At 44.7% G+C, this 24,102-nt stretch overlaps 1 protein-coding gene across 1 annotated transcript in view; it reads left to right on the plus strand.

Moving 5' to 3' along the window:
- Positions 1-24,102, plus strand: part of Cemip (cell migration inducing hyaluronidase 1) — a 74,300-nt gene that overhangs the window by 36,681 nt on the left and 13,517 nt on the right. The window contains exons 14-23 of the mRNA XM_076849420.2: positions 5,470-5,675; positions 6,560-6,629; positions 7,453-7,581; positions 9,976-10,061; positions 11,041-11,172; positions 14,738-14,773; positions 14,855-15,010; positions 17,641-17,821; positions 19,070-19,285; positions 23,178-23,389. Coding sequence (XP_076705535.2) covers positions 5,470-5,675; positions 6,560-6,629; positions 7,453-7,581; positions 9,976-10,061; positions 11,041-11,172; positions 14,738-14,773; positions 14,855-15,010; positions 17,641-17,821; positions 19,070-19,285; positions 23,178-23,389 — 1,424 coding nt within the window. The remainder of the gene's footprint in view (positions 1-5,469; positions 5,676-6,559; positions 6,630-7,452; positions 7,582-9,975; positions 10,062-11,040; positions 11,173-14,737; positions 14,774-14,854; positions 15,011-17,640; positions 17,822-19,069; positions 19,286-23,177; positions 23,390-24,102) is intronic.

Below are 24,102 nucleotides of genomic sequence, written 5' to 3' on the forward strand. Positions count from 1 at the left end.
TCTTTCCTTTGTTTTGGCTTTAAGGATTTACCAGTGACTTGCTATGTCTGGGAAGATGTTTTCAACTGGCAGGATGGAAGGAACCCAAAGACACACAAGGACACAGTTCAGATCTGGAATGCAGAGGCCACTCAGTAGCGTCTCAGAAGCATTTTTTCCTAACATCTCCCCTGCTCTGGAGGCTGGCTGGATCCCAAAATGGATAGGCACAGGCTCACAGAAAGAGGGTTTCCATGCCGAGCACTGTAGTGCATACCTATAATCCCAGAACCTGGGAATGCTGAGGCAGAAGGATTACAAGTTTGAGGCAATTTAGGGAGACCCTGACTCAAAATAAAAAAATAAAAAGGGCTGGGAATATAAGTGTCCCTGGGTTTAATCCTTGGCATCACACAGCACACACACACACACACACACACACAGAGAGAGAGAGAGAGAGAGAGAGAGAGAGAGAGAGAGAGAGACTGAGAGAGAGAGAAAAGGGGTTCCAAGTTATGCAGATCTGAGAGGTGCTTAACACTCACGCCCAAGGGGATCCTGGGAGCCCCTCACTTGTGGGTTCCTCCTCTCTGCCTGTTAAACATGCTCTGTTCATCCAGTACCCATGTTGGGCAGCCCACCTTTGTTCTTTCTTTTCCTTAACCACCAACTTTTGCAAAGAGTGGTCAGAAATTGACATTTCTGCCAATTCTGTTTCTCACTCTTCTGCTAATTAACAAAAATGTGGGCTTCTCAACTTTTGCTTTCCCTGAGCCTTGGTGATGGCGCTTAACAGTATCTCTCCAGGGGGTTACCATTGAGCCAGGTATGGTGGCTTATTCCACTAATCCCAGCAACTTGGAAGGTTGAGGCAGAAGGATCACAAATTTAAGGCTGGCCTCAGCAACTTAGCAAGACTTTGTCTCAAAATAAAAATAAAGGGCTAGAGATGTAACTCAGAGGTAGAGCACTTGCCTAGCATGTGCAAGGCCTTGAGTTCAATCCCCAATTTTTTTTGGAGCACCCCCCTCAAAAAAAGTGTCACCACTGAGCTCAACAAATCCACTGCCTCTTCTCTCACCTCATGAATATCTGTACTCGTTTTCAATGCTATTGCAAGTGTCAGTAGAACCTTGAGTTTGAAGAGCATAGGGTCACAGAGACTGATGGTTTCCTCTTCTGTAAAGTGAAAATAACAATAGAATCAACTTCAAAAGGTTTTTAGATTTTTGACATACTCAGCAATGATATTAAACAATATCTTCACTATGTGCTCTGTATCTAACTGCTCTGTGTGACCATCACTGGTTCCCAGAGATGGTAGTTAGTATCCCTACCAAAAAAGAGTGTCCTTTGAGTGAAATGCTCTTGCCAAACACTACATGCATGTGCTCCTCCCCCATTTTGGAAATTCCTGTTCCATGCTACGATAGCAAGTGTTTTCGGTAAACACACATGCCTAACTGATTATTCTAGGGATGCCTGAGCTCACTTAGTCACAGAACCCTTTTTTTTCACGCCACTTTTGCATCTCACAAAATTGGCACTTTGTAGAACAGACTTTGGGAAGTACTTCTCATGGTACGGCATGGTTGGTGGTGTCCTTTTTGACAGGCAGCAATGAGTGCCCAAGCTCCTAGATGCTGCCGATACGGGTACAACCTGCTGAATGCACATTAGCTGCAGGCTGGATGACTGGGGGGTGGAAGTGTGTCTTACTATAATTCTGAGTTCTTAAGCAGGGTGCAGGGAAATTACCTTCCTAATACCTTCCTGGAAGACTATGAACCCATCCCAAGACTTCTGTAGAAGCCAGCAAAGACTCTGGTGTGGGTTCTGCTTATTTTCACCTCCTTTTCTCTTTAAGGCAGAAGAAGGGGTGTATGGGAGAAGAAAACAAATTCTTTTCTTCTTTCCCACCTGGTATACTACCCAAAATATATCTTTGACATATATGCTTCCAATGTTTTTGATAATGGTAGAAGCTTGGAAATTACAGTTTTTATCATGACTGTAGTTATTCTTAAGTTACTCATTAATATAAATTATATCATAAGCACCTTAGAAGGCAGAATCAAACATACTCCATCAGCATCCAGGACCCCCCCCCCCAAGGGTACCAAACCGTCCGAGATCAAGGGCCTTAGATAAATAGCAGAGTATTTGCATGTAATCTACATGCAATCTCCCATATACCTTAAATCATCTCTATATTACTCATAATACCTCATACCATGTAAATGCCATGTAAATAGCCGTTTTTCTGTATTGTTTAGGGACTAATGACAAGGAGGAAAAATTTGTACATGTTCAGTACAGACACCATTGTTTTTTAAAAAGTGTTTTGATCTGAAGTTGATTGAATCCATGGATATGGATTCTGCAGAGGGCCAATTGTAGAATTAATTTCTGGTTTTGTATTTGTTTTAATCAGCAGTTTCTTTTTCTTACAGTATACAAGTTGGTGGCAGTCATTCCCACTGGGGTGACTCTATGTCCTGACTTGTGCAGAACAACCCAGCTCACCTGCCCATAGCACATCCCTGTCTCTCAACAGTGTCCTTATTCAGATGATAAAATCAAGAGCCCCACTACAGAGATGGAAGCCATCCCTCATGGTGGTTTCAACTGTCAGGCAGAGCTTGGGAATTTCCTCCTTCACAATCTCTTGCCTAGAGAGCACCTAACAACAGCTGGAGGCTTAAAACAGCTTTTAGGAATTGCTTTTATGACTTCTGGCCTTCAGCATTCAGAAGAACAAAGGGAAAATACAAGAGAATGGCAGGGAGTTATATATTACTTCTGGTTAGTGCACACAGGGACTGCGTTTGTTCAGCTACGATTTCTGCAGTCTCTTCTTTCTTTCATCACCGATCATCTCAAACTATGTCACAGTTTAAATATTTGATTCTGGGAAATGTTCTAAGAAGGAATGATTCTAGAATGTTAGAACCAAAAAGAACTTTAGAAGTCCCCCTAGCACACAGGGAACACTCAGGCAAGTCACACAGCAAGTTAGAGGCTGAGTAGACTCGCATCTTCAGCTCCCAGCTGAGAAGAAGGAAATGGAGCCCATGTTGAGAAGCTTTCCTTGCTGGCGCTGTTGATTATCACTTAGCACACAAGTCATGCCATCACAGATGGGGAATCAAGTCCCAATTCTGTCCTTGTGAAAGAAGTGTCTTAGGCCCCCTTGTTAAAATGTCAGTGTCATTTGTAAAATAGTAGTTGTGAGAAGGTTTACATGAGACAGCATGTGCAAAACATTTGATACCCAATAAATAATAGTGATTTTTTTTCCCTCTAGTCAGTGAGGGTTTTTCTTCTCTATAGCATATCTCAAGGGTCTTGGAGGGAATTCCTTCACAGGGTATTTGTTAGAAGTCTGTACCTAGTTTATTATTCACTTGCATTCAGAGAAGCACTTCCCAACATGGGACAGAGATAGTAGGGGTACAAGGATAGGTAGGATTTAAAAAGAGCAGCGAGTAGGAGGTGGAAGGTCTGGGTCTGAGCATTGCTCTATGAGGACTTTGAGTTCCCCGAGACACCCCATGTCCCTTCTCTGAGCATTAGTGTCTTCCTCCAAGAAGTGAAGGCATTGAACTTGACCTCAGATGTCCCTGCCAACAGGAGCAACCCGTGTTTCCTTGCTTTTTCTCCCAAGCTTTTTTTTCCCATGCTATTTATAACACTTTTATTGCTTACTAGGAGAAAAGGAAGCAATCCCATTGGATGACATTGAAACTGACTGAAATGCTTATTGAAGGAATGAATAGGATTCAAGATCACACCCTTGCCTATCAACAAAGATTAAGGGAGGGATGCTTATTTAAAAGAATGGGGAATTTGCCTGGAACAAGGTGGCTTGTGTGTTTGGATCCTTCCTTATGGAGTGAATGGACATAATTCAAAACCAAGCTTTCAGCTGGGGCGATGTGACCCTGCATAAATCACTTAACTTCTCTGGGCCTCATTTTCTTCATGTCTTTTTTTTAAAAAAATCTATTTGCAGGTTTGTATAAAATTACAGCAAGATGAAAAAGTATAGCAGGCCAGTGCAGTGCTCAGACATGAAGAGGTTTGGCTTGGCAGCCTTCAAAGAATGGCTGCTGGGAGTTAGAAAAGAGGCAACTGACTTGTGAAAGACTTCAGGAGGAATTAGGGTGTTTACCCTAGATCCATGCTTCTTAGTAAGGGACAATGTTGTCACCTACCTCCTCCCATCCAATGGAATATTTGGCAGTCAGTTTTGGTTTTTCCAGACACTGTTGATTGACATAACTGAGGGGACTCTATTGGCATCTGGTGGGTAGAGGTCAGAGATGCTACTCATCCTGCAATATGCAGAACAGCCCCTTGGGATGTGCTGAGTGAAGTGGTCTCTGGACTGTGTTTGGCTTTTCCAGTGCCTGGCACAGTGGTAGAGTTCACAGGTGTGGGTTGAATCAAGGTCATAGCAAAGTAGGGACTTCCTCATTGGATGAATCCCTAGCGCACTCAGCACCCAGGGCTGGGGATAAGGTTGGAAGATTTCAATCAAGATAAGTGAGATGTTATCTACCTTTGTCCCTCTACCATGTGAGGCAGCAAGCATCCCATCTCTGGAGTGTTAGAGCAGAAGCAGATACCCATTCCTTAGGAGTGCTGAGCAGAGTCCTGCACTAGACAGGGAACTAGGGATCAGGCCAGGGGCCCTCTAAGAACTTTTCAGTTCTGAGAAACCCTTCTGGGTCCAGGGATTCTGATCCCAAAGGAGACTCATAGATCATGTAGTTCAAGCCCTAAATTTTGTGGAGGGATAAGTAATTGAACATGGGACAGGAGACTTGTCTAAGATCCCTGTGCTGTTGGATATACTGTGAAGATCACATGCCTGGTCTCTCACATCTATTCAAATGCTCCTTCTGCTTGGCCCTCAGCTGTGATTCCAAGAAGGCAACTGAAGTGCTGGAGTTAGCAATGCTTTCTGGTTCTCACCCCAGGAGTTGCAGATGTAGCTTAAGGTGTATCATGGGCTAAAAACTTGGCTTGGGTTCATGGGTGCAGGCACAGTGAGAAGCATCAACTTTGATCTTCATAAATAGTCAGCCTGGTACAGCTCCATCGCTGCCTCCCTGAGGAAGCCCCTCCCCACCCCCTACTCTGTGAGGTCTCCTCCTGTGCATCACTCCATACTAAACTGTGTCCTCAGCATGTCCCCATCTGACTAGGCTCCAAGGACTGATCTCCTTTTGACCCACCTTCTCACTTCTGACATTTTTTCCCCCTTTTGTATTTCATGGAGCCTCACCCCTAACACCTGAGCTGGAGGAAACTATTCATTCCCCTGCCCCTCCCTCTCCTGACTCTGGACTTGCATCAGATTCACCTCCAAACACCCAATAGGGGTCTGTATATGGCTGATAATATTTGCTCTTTGTTGAATAATGCATGAGCAGATGAGAATTGGATGCTGAGTGACCCCTCCATACACCTCAACCCCTACAGATCAAGGATGTTGTGGGCTATAATTCGTTGGGCCACTGCTTCTTCACGGAAGATGGGCCAGAGGAACGCAACACTTTTGACCACTGCCTTGGCCTCCTCGTCAAGTCTGGAACCCTTCTTCCCTCTGACCGTGACAGCAAGATGTGCAAGACAATCACGGAGGACTCCTACCCAGGGTACATCCCCAAGCCCAGGCAGGACTGCAAGTGAGTGCCTCCCTTGCTCCTGCCACACTGGGGCCTGTGCCGCCCTCAGTGACAACTGCTCCCTCCACTTTCTGCTCAGCACTTGATTTCCCCACCTCAGTGCTTCTGAGCAGACCTTAATTGCCTTCTACTGAGAACCTGGAGGGGAGGGAGGAATGTGTCTTCTCCCTTCTTTCTTTCTGCTCAGCTTGCCTCATGCAGTTTTGTCCAAAGAGAACCACTGTTCTCACCCATGCACTTTACTTGATGCCAGACAGCTTTCTTTGTGGAAACGAAGGGTTTCCATCTTGACTCCCACAGTGGTACACATTGATCCCAACCTCACTGATCCTTTTCCAGTCATGGTAGACAAGAGTTAGAGATAGAGCAGCCACCCTTCCAAGCCCAGGGCCTGTACTGTAAAAATGGCTTCTTTCCTGGGTTTTTCTCACAGATCTAATGTTAGACTTCACCACAAACTACTTTTACCCTAACGAGGCTTTTTTTTTTTTTTTCTTTTCAGTTCTGGGGATTGAACCCAGGGGCACTCTACTACTTGAGCTGCATCCACAGCCTTTTTTATTTTTTATTTTGATACAGAGATTTGATAAATTTTCCACACTGGGGCTCAAACTTACCATCCTCTTGCCTCTGCTTCCTGAGTCAATGGAATTATAGTTATGTACCACCATACCTGGCTGCGCCATGCCCCTTTTCAATTTCTGAACATTTTATATTCTTAAACAGGCAGCCCTTTAATTAAAAGAAAAAAATTTTTCAAATGGACAAATATATGATTTATTAAATCTCTTCAAACTAATATTCGAGTTTCCTGTATGGGTTCATGGTGCTAATGTTAGCAGACCTTTATGTGATGCCATTCAATTTCTGTCCCCTCTCTGCAGTGCTGTGTCCACCTTCTGGATGGCCAACCCCAACAACAACCTCATAAACTGTGCTGCTGCAGGATCAGAGGTGAGCTGAAATCCCCTTCATTTGGCAGAAAGTAAGATGGAGATGGCAGAGGTTGCCCCTGAAATATGGAGCTCTTGAGTTCCAACTCCAATTGTTAGTGCAGACAGGCTTAGCTTAGCCAGTGAGTGGCAGAGAGTCCTTTGACTTGATTTTAAATGATAGCTCTGTCACTTCATAATCCTGGTAACCATAGATAATGAGTACTAAGCACTTTATATATAATAACTTGTTCTTAGAATTTAATTCTTTTTTCTTAGAAGGGTGCCTGGCATGTTACTGTTGTAAGTTAATTAAATCTGATTCTTGCATCCACACTGTGGCCTAGATATGATTATTATTTCCATCTGATTGAGGAGGAAACTAAGGCAGAGAGAACTAGGTGCCCAGGGGCACACACAGCTGGGCATGGTGTGCCAGATGTGAGCATAGTGTTCTGATTATACAGACTTGCTATACCTGTGACCCTGGCCCAACTGGTGCTATCTGGAGTTTCCATATCTGCAGAATGAAGGGAAAAGCTGAGAATACTTCCTGGTGCATCAGGAAGAGAAGCGTAACTTGCGTAGTGTCTCTGAAACCCAGCAATTCAGAGATAGAGTAGAATAAATGTTAGGGTTTTAATTCAGGGTGGACCCCACAGGCTACTCTTACCTCAGACATTTTGCTGTTTCCCTTCAAATACTGGACCACATGGAGTTGCTCGGTTGGCAAGTGGAGAAGGGGTTGTAGTATTACACCCACCCCAGTGGGGGCCACTTGGTCATCCTGAGCAGCTGCCTATTGGCACTGAACTATGTGACTTTCTTTTGCTCTGTCTCAACAGGAAACTGGATTTTGGTTCATTTTTCACCATGTACCGACAGGCCCCTCTGTGGGAATGTACTCCCCAGGTTATTCAGAACACATTCCACTGGGAAAATTCCATAACAATCGAGCACATTCCAACTACCGGGTAAGTCTTTCCAGACAGCACCTCTTTGGCCCCAGTATCTGTCCTCTTCCTGGGTCTGCAGATCATTAGAGCTGAAACAACTGCACTCTTAGCACCAATCTGGAAGAAAACAGCGGTTTCTCAAGCCTGCTAGCCACTGAGCATTCTTTATAAAGAGTTTCCTATGGTGGGAGCCTTAAAAGAAAAAAAAATTTTTTTTGGCCTGAGGCATAGCCGTTCCCTTCTAGGAGCTTTAGTTTCCTCATCTGTACCATTAAAATTAGATCAGAACATCAGCTTATCAATATGCTGATCAGCATCCTTGAGACCACCTCTGTCCCCAGAACAGACCTCTGGTCTCAGCTTCACACCAAGTTCTCTTGCCACATCCCACAGTCTATGGTGGATCCTGCATTGACATCAACAACCTCTGGGCCTAGCCAAAAGGAGCAAGATGTAGCTTCACTCTGGCTGAGGGGAGGGCAGCTTCTCCTGGAAGCCCCTGGGCTGAGCACCTGAATTTGATTTTGTGATTCATTTGCAGGGATTTCTGGTATTTACTATGAAAAGTTAGTCTTGACCCATAAGCTAAGGAAAATCAATATGATTCCAAAAGTTGCATCAGCATCCTCACCTATTCCCTTCTTGTTCTGTTGCTCGGGGAATGGGTTGTTCGATCTACATGGAATTAAGTAGGCATAAAGGAAACGAGATATTCCTCCATATCTTCATTCACTTCTCAATATTTCTTAAGCATCAAGCAAAGGTTGGGGGGCAAGATGACTAGGATATTGCATCTGCTGACCTCCAAGTGGGATAGCAGTTCAGACCTGAGCATGGAACACAGCAATGAAGCTTGGGGGAGGCTGAGATCAGAGATACTGCTCTCTGGGCAGAGGTGGTCTCAAGGATGCTGGGGCAGCACATCCTTAAACTGGTGTCCTGGTCTAATTCCTAATGGTACAGAGGAGGAAATTGAAGCTCCTAGGGAGGAATGAATACATCCTGGGTCCAAAAAAAAAAAAAGTCTATATATATATAATAAATTAAAGGTTTAATCAGGAGAAGAACAAAAAGGCAATATACTCTCAAGAGCAGCCTTGTGCTTATACCTGATGGAGACCCCTGGCAGTGGCATGTCTCAGAGACTAAGGTGAAAGATAGTTCCATTGGGCCACAGGTAGAGATATGGAGGAGAACAGCACTACCTTGACAGAGGTGAATTTGCCCAGGGTCTCCAGTGGGGCATTTCTGAGGCTATCATGGGCGTCAGTGTTGTACCCATACAGAGGCACGTGCTGAGGCCATAATGCTGCTGGTGGTGGAGCAGGGGAACAAAGTGGAGAATGAGTTGGCTTCTTGTGGGGAACTGTCAATCTCTGGTCCCTTGAGAAGCTTCCCTCTGAGCAGGGGAGATGGGCCACATAGTACCTGGGAGGTGTGGGGAAGCTGAGAAGGAGAGGAGATGGAAGAAGAAGGGAGGATAGGCAAGGGCTCACTGGTGCAAATAGTGGGTGGGACTTCGGGTGATAGCCGGTCTCATCCTCTGAGGCAGGTGGGAAAGAAATGGGAAGGACCTCCATCTGGATTAACTTGATTGGTGCTAATGACTAGTGAGCCTTGCCTCTATACCACAGTGTGTGGGTCTTTTTCCAAGTATCTTTTCCTGTATATCTTAATCGTCCTCATAGCCATGCTGTGAAATAGTTGTTATTAACTCATTTTGCAGATGACAAAGACTAAAGAGGTGATTAGGCCAAGCACAGTAGCTCATGCCTGTAATCAGGAGGATTGTAAGTTGGAGGCCAGCCTGGGAAACTAAGAAAGATACTATCTCAAAATAAAAAATAAAAAGGACTGGGAATATAACTCAGTGGTAGAGCACCCCTGAATCCAGTTCCTAGTACAGAAATAAATAAATAAATATACTCTCAGAGCAGTATATTTAGCAGTAGATAGGTGGGTTGATTTTTCTATATATCTTTTCTGCTATATTTAGCAGTAGATGAGTGGGTTGATTTTTCTAAAGTCCTAATTCCTGAGAATAGATCTAGGAGTCTAATTCTATATCATCTGACTCACATCACAAGAATGCATACCTTAAGTCCTTGATTTGGGGCCCAGGACAATAACTATAGAAAAAGTGTGGATTCTGTGTAAGGATTTGACTATGGGGCCTTGGAAAAGATACTTTTTAGAACTCAGTTTCTTCATATACACTTTAAACAGGACACTCCCCAACCCCCATATTTGGTCTGAGTCACACAGAACAAGGCAGGTTCTTTTTGCTGTACACTGAAGACCCTCTATTCCATAAATGATGATTTTACTGGCACATGCAGGAGGGTGTAATAGGCTGGATGTGACAAGAGGCCTGTGGTCTGCAATAGCAGCTGATGTGTACTCTCTCCCCAGGCTGGCATGATCATAGACAACGGAGTCAAAACCACAGAGGCCTCTGCCAAGGACAAGCGGCCCTTCCTATCTATCATCTCAGCCAGGTAACAGACCCCTGGGAAGACACATCCTCCATAGTGACCCCTCAGTCCAACTCCTTTCTCTTCTTCATCTCTTCCTCATCAGTCCTGTTGAGAACTTTCTATGGGCTGGGCATTGAACTAACTGCTGAATGCACCATGGTGAAAAATCTGAGCAGGGTGAAGTCTGAATTAGGAGTCAGTCTCTAGTAGTCAAAAGGAAATTGAAAATTCTTAGAAGTTTCTAGATCCCTCAACAAAGCCAATACCTGGAAAGTCAATAGGAATGGCCAAAGCATGGCAGTTGGGGCTGGAATAAAAAAAAAATTAAAAAGAAAAGGGAATAATTTCACTGTAAATTTAAAACAAACAAACCAACATGTAGATTATGCCTATAAGTCAACCTGGAGCTCAGCTGAAAGCCAAAGACAACTTTTAAAAGGTGCTGCCAAAACCTGAGGGTCATTATCAAAACCAGTACCCTATGAAAGGTCTAAGTTGTTTGGTCTCCATCAAAAGTGGGCAACACTAGTAACATGATAATGCCCACAGGACACGAGGCACCAATATGCTCCCGGCTCAGCACTACATTTTGTAGCTAAGAAGTGCCAAAATAAGGCACTAGTTCAAAGTTGCCCACTAGTTAATGGGAGAGCTGAGTGTCACAGACTGTCCTTCCAGGCCACAGAGGCTGCACTACATGCCTGGATGGCACTGGATGTCTGAACTTTCCTCTGTGATTTGATCTCACTTAAGGGACAGCTCTTAGTGGTGCTGATGGATGAAAAAAGTGATGTTTGCGTGTGCTTGGAGTTGGGCCCTGGAGAAAAGCCTGCTTGCCTCTGTGATGGGCTCAGAAAGTTCACCCAGAGCCCGGGCAATGCTGATCAGTGTTTATTCAGTGCTGTCTGGCTTCATGAGTACAGAGGAGCTCACAGAGCCCAGGAGGGAGTCAGTACAGCAGATCCTCTCAATACCCCGTGTCTGTCCCATGGTATTCCAGATACAGCCCTCACCAGGATGCTGACCCGCTGAAGCCCCGGGAGCCAGCCATCATCAAGCATTTCACAGCCTACAAGAACCAGGACCATGGGGCCTGGCTACGTGGTGGGGATGTGTGGCTGGACAGTTGCCGGTGAGTCGTGAGTGATGTGTAGCATTGGCACAAAGGAGGCATGAACCATCCTCCCCCCATCTGGAGTATGAACAAGTCAGAGAAAGGAAACAAGACACATCAGCCTCTGGCCTTCTGGTCTCCCAGAGAGGTAGGAGCATTAGAACAGCATCAGGCAATGGCCAGAAGAAATCAAAAAAAAAAAAAAAAACCTCAAAACAGCTATTGCCTTCAACCCACAGTGCCAGGTGCTGGGAGTCATGATTTTTCTCTGAATAGTCACTGGCTTCACTCTCTCAAGGTCACACAGCGAGCCAACTAAGAGATGGAAGAAGAAAAAAGTCAGAATATTCAAGGCACCTACTACCTGCCAATGCCTTTGTTGCATTTCTTTCTTACTACAGTTTTCAAGAATATAAATTACTACCTCCATTTTAAAGATGGTAATCTAGGCTCAGTTTAATGAGTTTCCCAGCATCACACAACTAGTAAATAATCAAACCAGGACTCAACACTCCAAGGTGTTGGTTTCCAAGACACAGTGAAAAAGGCCAAGAATACTGAGTTTTGAGATAAGGCCCCATATAAAGCCACTGGTCACACTGGACAAATACCAAAAGGGACAGTAGCTGAGCAGGAATTTATTTTGTGGGAGTATCATGAAGTGTTCTCTTCATTTGACTTTTTAAAAAAATTGTTTCATTATTGTTGATGGACTTTTATTGTATTTATTTCTATGTGGTGCTGAGAATTGAACCCAGTACCTCATACATGCTAAGCAAGTGCTCTACCATTGAGCTACAACTCCAGCCCCTTTGTCTGACTTTTGTGATAAAAATGGGAGATCAGAGCCACTTGAGAGGCTGAAGCAGAAGGATTGTGAGTTCGAGGCTAGCCTTAGCTAAGTTGCAAGGCCCTAAGCAACTTAGAGACCCTGTCTCAAAATAAATAATAAAAACTGAGCAACTTAGAGAGAATCTGTCTCAAAATAAAGAATAAAAAGGGCTGAAGATGTGGCCCAGTGGTTGAGCACCTGTGAGTTCAATCCCCAGTAACAAAAAAAGTGTATGTGTGTGTATGGGGGGAGGGTGTCAGAAACTTTGTATAGGAGATAAAAGCAAAGGGAATGAAAGGGAAATAAAAAGCATGCAAAGAGGGAAACAGAGACACTAAATTGACAGAAGAAGGGAAAGAGGCTGCTTAGAAAAGCAGAAATCTGGGGAGAGGCTGACTGTAGGCTGGGAGACGCATGAGTACCAAGCACACCCTGAAAGATGTTCTGGGAGATAGGATTACTGCCAAGAGATGAGGGAACTTTGCTTCTCATAAGGAAAGAGGAGTCATTTATTTTTAAAAGAGGGCAAGGGAAAGAAGAGAGCCAATCTGAATTTTTGAAGGAATTTAGGAGAAGAGGGGGAAGGCTTATTCTAACTGGCATTAGAGGGCATATTTCAGTTCAGAAGAAGTGAGAACTTTCTTATAATATGGAATACGATTCAATGAAATCAGTTGCTTAGCTGTAGAGCAGAAGCCAATGGCACTTGAGAAGGATACTATTTAGGAGGCAGATGGAGGAAAGAAACTAGATGGCATCAATGCTGACATTCTCTACAAATGTCCAGAGAATTTGTTGGTTCTGATTTCTTGGGCATTTCAGAGTTTAGGATCCCTATAGAGACAGTAAATGCCAGACTTGGGGCAGCAAGAAAAATGGTCATGATCTTCTGCCTGTGGGGCTGTCTCTTCTAATGCTCCATTAGACTCATTCTAAGGAAGCTCAGTGCTGGACTGGCACAATGGCTGCAATCCCACAGTGTATGTGGTCAGGGACTGACAGAAGATGGGGATCCCTTTTGAGAACTTTGGACGTTTGGTCAATGTGGCCTTTTCAGGAAGGTCACTGTGGTAATCACTGGATGGAGGCACAGATGGGAGGGGGCTCTCCTGGAGGTAGGAAAGCCAGCAGAGGTATTACCACGATAATGCCAATGAGAAAGGATTATAAATAATGAGAACTTTGCTGAAACTGTGTCTTTGGAATGGTGAGCACGTCTGCTAGAAGATCATTGCATTGTTTTAAACCTATTGAGTTTGAGATGTATGTGAAATAGTAGAAATGATGCAAATTTTGGAAGCATAGGTAGGAAGAGTGACTGATTATAGAATCACCAGCATTTTGATGGAGAGGCAAGCTGTTAGTCTTTCCCGGGGACACAATAAAGAATGAGGGAACTACAGGAACGCAGGGTGGGGGTGACGATGTGGAAAAGCTCAGGGGCTGGTTCACATCTGGGAGACAAGAATCAAGAAGCTTTAGAAATGAACTGGAAAATATGATGCTCTGGAAGATGGACCTTGAATAATTGATTTGAACTGGATGGATCTCCAAAGAGGGGGAATGCATGTGTCCTAAAATAAAATACTCAGAGGATGAAAAAGTGCATGTAGTCAAGGGTCGCATGCTTTCTCTTATATGTGGAAGCCAGAGAATAAAAAACAAAAGAAAGGTGAGGGGGAGTGTTCTCTCATGAGAATCAAAAGGAGTAGAGGAAAAGGACCAGAGGGAGGGAGGAGGGAAAGAAAGAAGAAATACTGAGGAGTGATATTGGCCAAATTATATTGTTATATTATGTGCATGAACAAATATGTAACAGCAAACCCCACCATCATGTACAACTATAATGCACCAATAAAAAAGCATGGAAAAAATTAAAAATGCACAACTCAGTAATAAACAAACAAACAAACAAATAAAGTGCTCTTGGGAACTAGAGAGCATTCAAGCCACCAGAATCGGCTCAATATGCTAAAGCAGAAGGAAACATGGACTCACCAGGCTCTTAAATGCAAGGGTAAGCCTTGGGCTTGGGTGTGTAGGTGATATGAAGCCACTGGAGGTATAGGAAATAGAGAATGATTGGTGACAATGGCACTTAGAGAAAATGAGCCTGGCAGGATGTCCAGGACAGGTGGAAGGAACAGAAAAGTGGCACTATCTGCCTCAGAATGGAGGACTTGAAGACAGCATAGACCCAAGACTCAGCTCAGGTTCTGTATGATCATCTGTCAGGTGAGACCAGACTACCTCCAGAAGCATGCTCACCTGGACACTTAAAAAGGGCAGAGTGAAAAAGCAGAGTAGGTGACCACAGTGCAATTGCAAAATTTCTTCATGCTTTTCTCAGAACCAGCATCTTTCTGAATTCCAGGAACTAGGAATTTAGTTTTTGTGCTGCTGTGGCTGAAACAGTAGTAAGGATGGCAAGTCACATAACTCACCTGTCCCCAGTGCTGGCCCTGAGAGTGAACCCCTCCAGGTTCTCTTGGCTAAATCCCCTATTAGACCTGCAATTGCAGATGGTGGGCTTGGGAGGGAGACTTATGAAACTGAGCCTGCCCATGGTTTACTGAAGGTAAGACTACTGGGGTCACTGTTTTCTCTCTGAGTCAGACACAGATGGGAGTGGATTCAGACTGTTCCCTTACTTTACAGAGTACAGAATCACAATTCCTTCTCCAAAGTCAAACTGTGTACATGACTTTGCTAAGCATGGAACACATCTTGACTGTCTGCTCTTGTCCTCAGGTTTGCTGACAATGGCATTGGCCTGACCCTGGCCAGGTAAGAACAACTGTCCTTGTGCTTGGTCCTTTATGGGAATTTGTCTCTGGACTTTTCACCCCAAACATTTTCTCTCTACAGTGGTGGAACATTCCCATATGATGATGGCTCCAAGCAGGAGATAAAGAACAGCTTGTTTGTTGGTGAGAGTGGCAATGTGGGAACGGAAATGATGGACAACAGGATCTGGGGCCCTGGAGGCTTGGACCACAGTGGAAGAACCCTCCCTATTGGCCAGTACGTTTGCAACTGTGATAGTTACTTGGTTTTGTGTGGCTTAACCTAAGTGACAGCAATGGAAGGAAAAAATTTGTGGGTGATTTCTCTCTGTTGACTATGAATTTTTCTGTCCAGAGACATAACTGAGATGATTGAGACTAGCAATGAAGAGGTGGAGTCTGGATCAGGGAGACAGAAGCCAACAACATTGAATTTGAATCAACGGGATGGCAAGGCCATCAGAACACATAATATGGCCCTGGTCTATGATAATGAGAATATCATTTCCACAATGTGGGACTGTGGGTCCTGGTCTTCTCCAATAGGAGGCTCACTTGGAGACTTTCATTCATTTCTGAGGATGGAAAAGTGACAGAGCACTCTTACAGGAGAATAAATTGGAGGGTGGCAAAACCCACAGCCATGTCTCATGTAGATTAGGATCTTCAACCAGGAGATGGGATTATCCTTGGGTAGACACATTCTTAGTGCTGCCATGCCCACAAGAGATAAGGCAAGTTTTCCCAGGGGCTTGAGGGTTAGAACTGATTTAGTTCAGGAAATACTTTGCTAGCAGTCAGATTTGTTCAACAATTAGAATAGCAGGACTGTCCTGAAAAGTCTGTTGCTCCTAACTGGAGGAGATCAAATGAAGATTGGATGATGACTAGGTGGCTGGGCAACAGAGCAATGTACTCAGTCAGTTCCTTGGAAAGCACAGCCTGCATGAGCAGGGAGGATTCCCTCCCCTTCTGTTGCTATTTCTGCCCAGATGTGAATTCAAGCCAGAGAGGAAGACTCTAGCTCACCAGCAATGCTGTTGTCCCAGGGTTCCCTGTGATAAGATCAGCCCTGCTTTTCTCCCTGTGGTTTCTTCCCTAAGGAAATATAATCCCTTTGTGCTAGAGTCAGGACACAAAATATATACAGATGTAGGATGTCCTGGCTGAGTGGAGGTGCTTATTGTAAGGGACTTTGCAAAGGCTGATTCTGGTCTCCTGGGATGTGAGTTAATGAGAAGTCCTTGTTTCTGTCTCACATAAGAGATATAGCAGTCCCTTCCATCACTTTGATAAGTGACTCTGGGTCTGCATATTAAGGATTTCATGGCAGAAGAGTTCCCAGTCTCCTAGGTCTGGAATGTTCTGCTGAGTCCAGAGATGGTCTTGTTTATGGACATCTTAAGGTTCTGTCAGATTCAGGCAGGTTCCTCACACTGCATTCCAAAGCAGGAACCTGGGACTGTACAGTCCCAATCACAGTAGATTCATGCTGAATAGAACTGGGTTAGAGTCTGAAGGTAAAGGTAATATATAATTTAAGTTTAGAACTTACAAGAATGGGCTGTCCCTAAAATACCTTCAATGGTAAAATGCATGGAACCACTCCATGAGAATCAGGATTCAAGGTGATAGCATTAATAAGTTATAAATTAAACACATAAAAATGCAAGGAGCTTGTGGTGTCCACTGAAGTTGGGTTGACAAGATTGATGTGAGAAGGGACTTTTTTCCAGAGTCATGTTGGAATGGAGGGGGCCCAAGTTGGGAAATGGGATAGTGGTCTTCTAAGCGACAGATCCATATCTGTTTTCTTCTCCTTCTTCCTACCCTTTTTTTATGTTCCCTGTAGAAAGTTATCAACACAAAGGAAGAGACACCAGTATAAGCACAATGCTAGACTTGAAGGCCCAAGTGCCAATAGAGGCCACAGGAAGCCCATTTGGTACCTTGTGGGCCCTGGCTCCCTATAATCTGCTCAGGAGTCTGAGGCAAATGGGAGCAGCACCTCTGGGCAACCTCCTCCTGCCAGGCCAAGGCAGTTTCTAAGTCTGGTTCTTCTCCAGCCCTTCCCATATTCTTTCTCCTGCCTTCTGGGTGTGAGGATTTCTTGGGACCTTCTGTCACTCTATAGTCTTGCTTCTCAGCAAGGGCTGTCTTTCTTTTAGAGATGCTTGGAAAATTGCATTGCAAATATTTTTTAATCACCTTCCATTCTGTGTCTTCTTTTCCCCTCAATTTCCCAGGCCACATTGCCAATTGAAAGGCTTATTCACAAGGAGAAACTTCTGAGTCTTAATCTGATTACATTGTTATAGCAACTAAAACTAAGGCGTTAATGAGCAACAGTACTCCCTTCCCAGTGGATATAATATTGGCACCCTCCAGTAGCATTTATAGTATTTACCCAATGATTCTTCATATGATGGAAAAGTTGGGGGAAATATTTGAATAGAGGGCCTTCCCCTAAGCCTCATGCCAGCAATTAGATGAATATTTATTTGTTCACCCATCATCCACCCATTCACCTATCCACCCACCCATCCATCAATCTGTCCATCCATCCACTCATCCCACCCATTCATCTACCTATCTATCCCCTTATCCATCCATCCATCCATCCATCCATCCATCCATCTGTCCATCCATCTGTCCACCTGGTCATTCATCCAGCAATCATTCATTAACACTTGCTGTGTCAATACATGCTTTCTCAGTAGCATGAATCAATAATGATTTGGGGTTGGGGAAATTGCTGGGGGTGGGGACCAGGACTGGTTTTCCCCAGAAAGTTTCTCCTGCCACCCTCCTCAGAAGAGACAAACACGACAGACATTCAAACTGATGGCTGACTTCCTAACTCCACAGGAATTTTCCAATTAGAGGAATCCAGTTCTACGATGGCCCCATCAACATCCAGAACTGCACCTTCCGAAAGTTTGCTGCCCTGGAGGGCCGGCACACCAGCGCCCTGGCCTTCCGCCTGAACAACGCCTGGCAGAGCTGCCCTCACAACAATGTGACCAACATTGCCTTTGAGGACGTCCCGGTAAGTGAGGCGCCAGGACAGCCTCCTGGCCAACCCAGACTTTGGATGGTGATTCACAAGTCCCCCAGGGCTTGGAGATTGAGCTGTTGCCACCACCACAGGGGTTAATAGCCTCCTCCAAGTAGGCTGGGCCATGTCCCAGTTAGTTCTGTTTCCAAACTGGAAAAGTACAGGCATAGGTCACCCCATGGGTCAAGTCTTGGTAAGTGCCCGCTCACCCTCCCTGATTGGAACCCACTTATGCCTCAGCAGGAACTGTAGGATGGACTTAGGGTTCTGAGGCTGTTCCTCCAAGGCTTTGACATACTGGGTCTGGTGACCAGACCACCTGAGTTGGCAAAAATAATCTAAACCCCAGCAGTTTCCAAGGGAAGTCTTTGCCAAAGATGTCCTGTTTAATCTCACCCTGAGAGAAAAGTGTAAACAGGGGCCTCCTGGCCATAGCAGAGCCAGCAAACTAGGAGCAAAAGGTGAGGAGATCAGAACAGGGCTGCTAGTGACACCAGGCAGGTCCAGATCTCATGGCACATTTTCTTTGGGTTATGGATTCCCAGGCCTTTCCCTCCTCCTCTTCCCTTCTTCTTCCTTCTTGCCCCCTTTCTCCTCTTCCCTGCTCCTGCCTCTTCCTGTTTGCCAGTGACAACTGGCAGGATGTGAAACTTAAGTGACTTAATTTCTTCACTCAGGCCACTGAGAGCCTGGAAGAGGTGAATTGCTGAAATCTTAAAGGGCTTGTGCTGCAGAACTGTGACCCAGAAACACACCACACAGCACACTCAACCTTTACATACACATACACCCCATATGTGTGTGTACACATCCTTATACAAACATTCACCATCCCGTCCCCACCCTTCACACACACACACACACACACACACACACACACACACACACACACACACATTCTCTCTCTCTCATTGCTAGTCCCCCTCCTCCCATCTGTGCAGGAACTGTAGGCTGGACTTAGGGTTCAGACCCATCTCGAGGTCACCATGGCAACCAGCCCTCCAGTGAGCAGAAGCCAAAGTTACATGCTGGGTCTGAGAGTGAGGCATAGTGAACTTTGGCTGTTCTTCTGGCTCCATAGCAGAGGTCAGCCATGCGGTTTCCTACAGTGCCCAAGAGCATCTTTGGTTTGGCTGGTTTGTAATGTCAGCGGAAATCGGAAACTTCGCCCTGGCCTGATGACGGCTATAGCTTCCCTTCACCTTCTGGCCCAGCCTAATTTTCCTGGGATCTGTTCAGATTACTTCCAGAGTGTTCTTTGGAGAGCCTGGGCCCTGGTTCAACCAGCTGGACATGGATGGGGATAAGACGTCTGTATTCCATGACGTCGATGGCTCTGTGTCTGAGTACCCTGGTTCCTACCTCACCAAGGATGACAACTGGCTGGTCCGGCATCCAGACTGTATCAATGTTCCTGACTGGAGAGGAGCCATCTGCAGTGGGCGCTATGCACAGGTGGGAATGCCCCCTGGGGTGGGTCACTCCCTCACACACTCATGCAATACATACTCAGTGAGTGCCTGCAGTATGTCCAGCTTTGTGTTGGGCCAAAAAGAGATACAGAATTCTTTTTTTTTTTTTTGTCTTTTTATTTCTTGTTTTTATTTTCCCCCACACCTAGAAGGATTTTCACAAAATCAAAATTGAAACACTTTGTAGCAGAATGCTTAGATTTAGGGTTAAATGTTTGGATTCAAGTAAGGCTCTAGCACTTACTATGTGACAGTGAGCAAATTGCTTCTACTCTTGATGCTTCAACTTCTGCATCTGTATGTTTGGGATAATAGTTGAACCTTCTTAATGAGATTTTAGAGGTGACTTCGGATGGTGAAAATAAAATCAATAATTTATCTGCCCTATGCAGTAGAAATATAATGCAAGCTGGGTGCAGCGGCACATGCGGGTAATCCCAGTGACTTGGGAGGCTGAGGCAGGAGGATTGCAAGTTCCATGTCAGCCTGTACAAGTTAGCAGGACCCTGTGTTGAAAAAAAAGGTCTAGAGATGTAGGTCTGTGGTAAAACACACTTAGGTTCAATTCCCAGTATTGAAAAAAAAATAAAGAAATAAAATAAATTAAATTTAATAATAGTTTGTATAAATATACTCAAAATACTCTCTCAACATGTAATCCACATAAAATTACTGATGAAATACTTTACTTTTTTCTGTTCTAAGACTTCAAAGCCCTACATTTATTTTATATTTATAGCTCACTCATTTAGAATGTCAATTGGCAACAAAATAAAAAGCAGGCACACCAAAATTATCAACTTGTGTTTAATAGGAAAAAGACATTTTACATTGCTTTGGTTTTGAAACTTAAAAAAATAAAATTTAAAAATCCAGTCCTGAGCCACACTGGCCTTATTTCCAAAGCCAGTGGCTACTATAGGGGACAATGCAGGTCTGGATAGCACCAGGAATGGGGCAGGACCATAAGTATGAGTTAGCCATTATTGTGGTATTATTACTGCCATTATTTAGATGAATGACTGATGAATGCATAAAGAGGGAACCCTGAGAAAATGAAGATTTCTCAAATGAAGAGGGGAAGCATAGTGAGTGGTCCAAGGGGGAAGTAGATGTGTATGAATGAAGGAGCTGTCTCATGGCTCCTCCTCATAAGGCCAGCATTTTTATTGCCACTACAGGTGTCAAGAATTGGGGCATTAGAGTACAGCTAAATGCAGTTTTGGGGGTAAAGAGAGATAGCAGAGGGAGTTAGTGCCAGGTTGAGGGGAAAGCATCACAGAGGCAAAGTAGGCACAGGGTGCAGCTGAGGAAGCAGGTAGCAAAGGTGGGAGGAGCTAGCATTAGCAAGAGGAGGGACCAGAGGAAAGCAAGGGCAGGGGGCAGGGGCAGGAAGGGGAGAGTGTCTCTTTCTGCAGGAGACAGTGAGGTCATGTGTTGAGAATTCAGGGAGTGGGCCTAAGGAGGATGGCCTGCAGAGAGTGATAAAGATGCAGAAGAGGGATGTGGAAGAGCTGCTGAAGAGCATGGAAAATGTTGGCAAGAGTCATGGGGCAGGAGCGCCTGGTGGTGTTGAAAATCCGGTGGAGATCAGAGCTGGTGCATTTGAGAGGCACCTCTCTCCCAGGTCAAGGGGTTTTCTCAGCTGTGCTCAAGAGCCCTGGGAGAAGAGGTGGAATGATCCAGGGCAAGGATTCTGCTGTATGTGTGGATAAGGCAAGGGCCAAGATGCTAATGGAAATGAGTGATTGATGGGCTGGTCTAAGGAGGATAAGAAGGGAGGTAGAGTCAGAGGGGAGCTGATAGATGGAAATCATGGCTTAGATAATTAAAGGATGACCAAATCCTCCAACCATGTATCCACACTCTTGGCAATAAACAGCATCACTGTGCTAAGACTTGGTTTTGTGCTGGGCACTGTAGCACACAACTGTAATCCTAGCCACTTGAAAGGCTGAGGCAGGAGAATCACAAGTTCAAAGCTAGCCTCAGCAACTTAGCAAGACTGTCTCAAAATAAAATGTGAAAAGGGCAAAAGATATAGCTCAGTGGTAGAGCACCCTGGGTTAAATTCCCAGGACTGGGGTGGGGGGAAGACTTGGTATCCTATGTGAGGCCTTCCTTTTCCTTCCCTCCCACTCTTTCTGATACACTGCTTATCTTCTGAAGAAAAGGGCTGATTATCAGAGGTTGCTGGGTTATCATAACTGGCTACTGGATAATTATTACTAATAATCTTCATGTTATAGCTTAGAACGTGCTTTAACAGCTAAGCATGGTGGTACATGCCTGTAATCCTAGCTACTTGGTAGGCTGAGGCAGGAGGATCACAAATTTGAGGCCAGCCCAGGCAATTTAGCAAGGGCTTATCTCAAAATAAGAAAACAAAAAGGGCTAGGGGGGCTGGGGATGTGGCTCAAGTGGTAGCGCGCTCGCCTGGCATGCGTGCGGCCCGGGTTCAATCCTCAGCACCACATACGAACAAAGATGTTGTATCCGCTGATAACTAAAATAAAATAAATATTAAAAAAATTTTTAAAAAAAGGGCTAGGAATGCAGCTCAATGGTAGAGCACTAACCTAACATACATAAGGCTCTGGGTTTAATCCTCAGAACCACAAATAAACAAAAATATTTAATAGATCTTTTACCTTTTGATGTCCATGGCAAGTCTATAAGGTGGGCAGGGGTGGAATTTCTCTATCTTTGTCTGTGATAAAAACTAGAGGGGAAAATAACCCTTTCTTTCCAAAGGCATAACTTTATTATACATTGTGTGATGGTCTCTTTTAGCCACAGCTTTACAGATTGTTAGTCAACTTTTTGTCACTGTGACAAAATACCTGAGGAAAAACTTAAAAAGTGGAAAGGTTTATTTTGGTTCATTTTTCAGTCCATGGTTGTCCGGCTCCATTGCTCTGGGCCTGAGGCAAAGCAGAACATAATAGCAGAAGAGTGTAGCAGAGGAAAGTTACTCACATTGTGACACACAGGAAGCAGGGAAAAAGGGCCTGGGGACAAGAAATATCTTCCAAAGCATGCCTCCAGTGACCTACTTCCTCCATTGAGGCCCCATTTCCTACATTTTCCACCACCTCCCAATAGTCCCTTCAATTATGAACCCATCAATCCAATGATGAGATCAGAGCCCTCATGATCCAATCACTTCCTCAAAGTTCCAGTTCTGAACACATCCGCATTGGAGAACAAGACTTCAACACATGAGCTTTTGTGGGACATTCTAGATTTAAACCAAAATGGATGTCACACTACAAATATGGGACTTAACATAAAACAGGACAATGTTTTAAACGAAGGCTGGTCCCTGGGATTCAGTGACTGATAGTATTGCTTTCAATGTTTTTCTCTGAATGAGACACCATGCACTCATCCCGTGCACATGGGCTGACCACAAGGGACAGACACTAGACTCAGAGGTAGAAGTAGGGCAACACACCCAGGTACACACTCAAATGCAGTCAGAGCAACGGTCAATTAAGCATCAGCTGCATTTTCAATAGAATTAGAAAAGTCTTTTCGCCCTTATTTCTCCTTCCACATGTCATTCCTTTTACCAGAATACGTCATCTGAATACTAAGCAAACTCTCCCCAAGTGCAACTTAACAGAGCACTTTTTTTTAAGATGCACAGAAAGCATTAGCTGGATTATACAGTCCTGCTTGGGCTGCATCCACCAGCAGAAAGAGATGTCCCCTTATTTGGCCTTCCTTTCATTCAAGCCTTCTAAAAAGGGCTCTGTGAAGAGAAAGTGCTTTTGAAACTGCTGTCTTTAGTCAGATGTTAACCAGACGCTGCTCATGGAATAATCCCTTGTAATCGCCTCCTTGTGCATTTCCTTTTTGGGTTTTAAAAGATGTACATTCAGGCCTACAAGACCAGCAACCTGCGAATGAAGATCATCAAGAATGACTTCCCTACCCATCCTCTTTACCTGGAGGGGGCCCTCACCAGGAGCACCCATTACCAGCAGTATCAGCCAGTCATTACCTTGCAGAAGGGCTACACCATCCACTGGGACCAGACGGCCCCTGCTGAGCTGGCCATCTGGCTCATCAATTTCAACAAGTGAGTGGTTGACCTGGGGATAGCTGCGCCAGCTGAGCACAAGACAGTGGTGACAAGGCTAAGCCAATGTGATCCCTGCAGGAGGCATTGGAGGGTTCAGATCCTTCAGGAGTTAAAAACAGGTTGAGCCCCCACTCAGCATGGGTGACCTTAGAAAGACATCTAACCTTAGTTCCTTCACCTTTGTGGGGTGGGGATTGTATGACCTCACCAGAATTCAGAGAAGTAGTAAGATAATAAATGTGTAACGGGTATGTCACCCAGCATCTGCAATTACCAACTCTCAAGAAATGGTAAAAATAAATAGATATTACTGTTGCTGATTCACAGAGAGGGAAATGAAGATCTGTGAGGGAAACTGACTAGGCCAAGGGCATCTGGATCCTCTTTTTTGTGTTTAAGTTCAAGTGTTTTCTTTGTGCATTATTTGCTTGTCACACTACCCTTGTAAGACAGATATTTATCTGATGCAGAAAATGAGATCTAGAGATAAAATGGGCCCTACAGTCCTGACCAGGAAGGGGATGAACCTAGATCCCTCATGTCCTGTGCTTTGAACCATAGTCCAGTTGAAAGAATGCCTTTCCAAACCAAAGTTCCATAGGGAGCACCCCCAGCACATGCCTTGGAGCCCACAGCCAGCCTACTCCAGTGGGCCTCCATGGTCACTGGAGGCTGCCACCTCTCCCTCTCCTCTTGAGCACTCAGGGACT

Source organism: Callospermophilus lateralis, chromosome 3, assembly GCF_048772815.1.
Source record: "Callospermophilus lateralis isolate mCalLat2 chromosome 3, mCalLat2.hap1, whole genome shotgun sequence".
In the NCBI taxonomy this organism is placed as follows: domain Eukaryota; kingdom Metazoa; phylum Chordata; class Mammalia; order Rodentia; family Sciuridae; genus Callospermophilus; species Callospermophilus lateralis.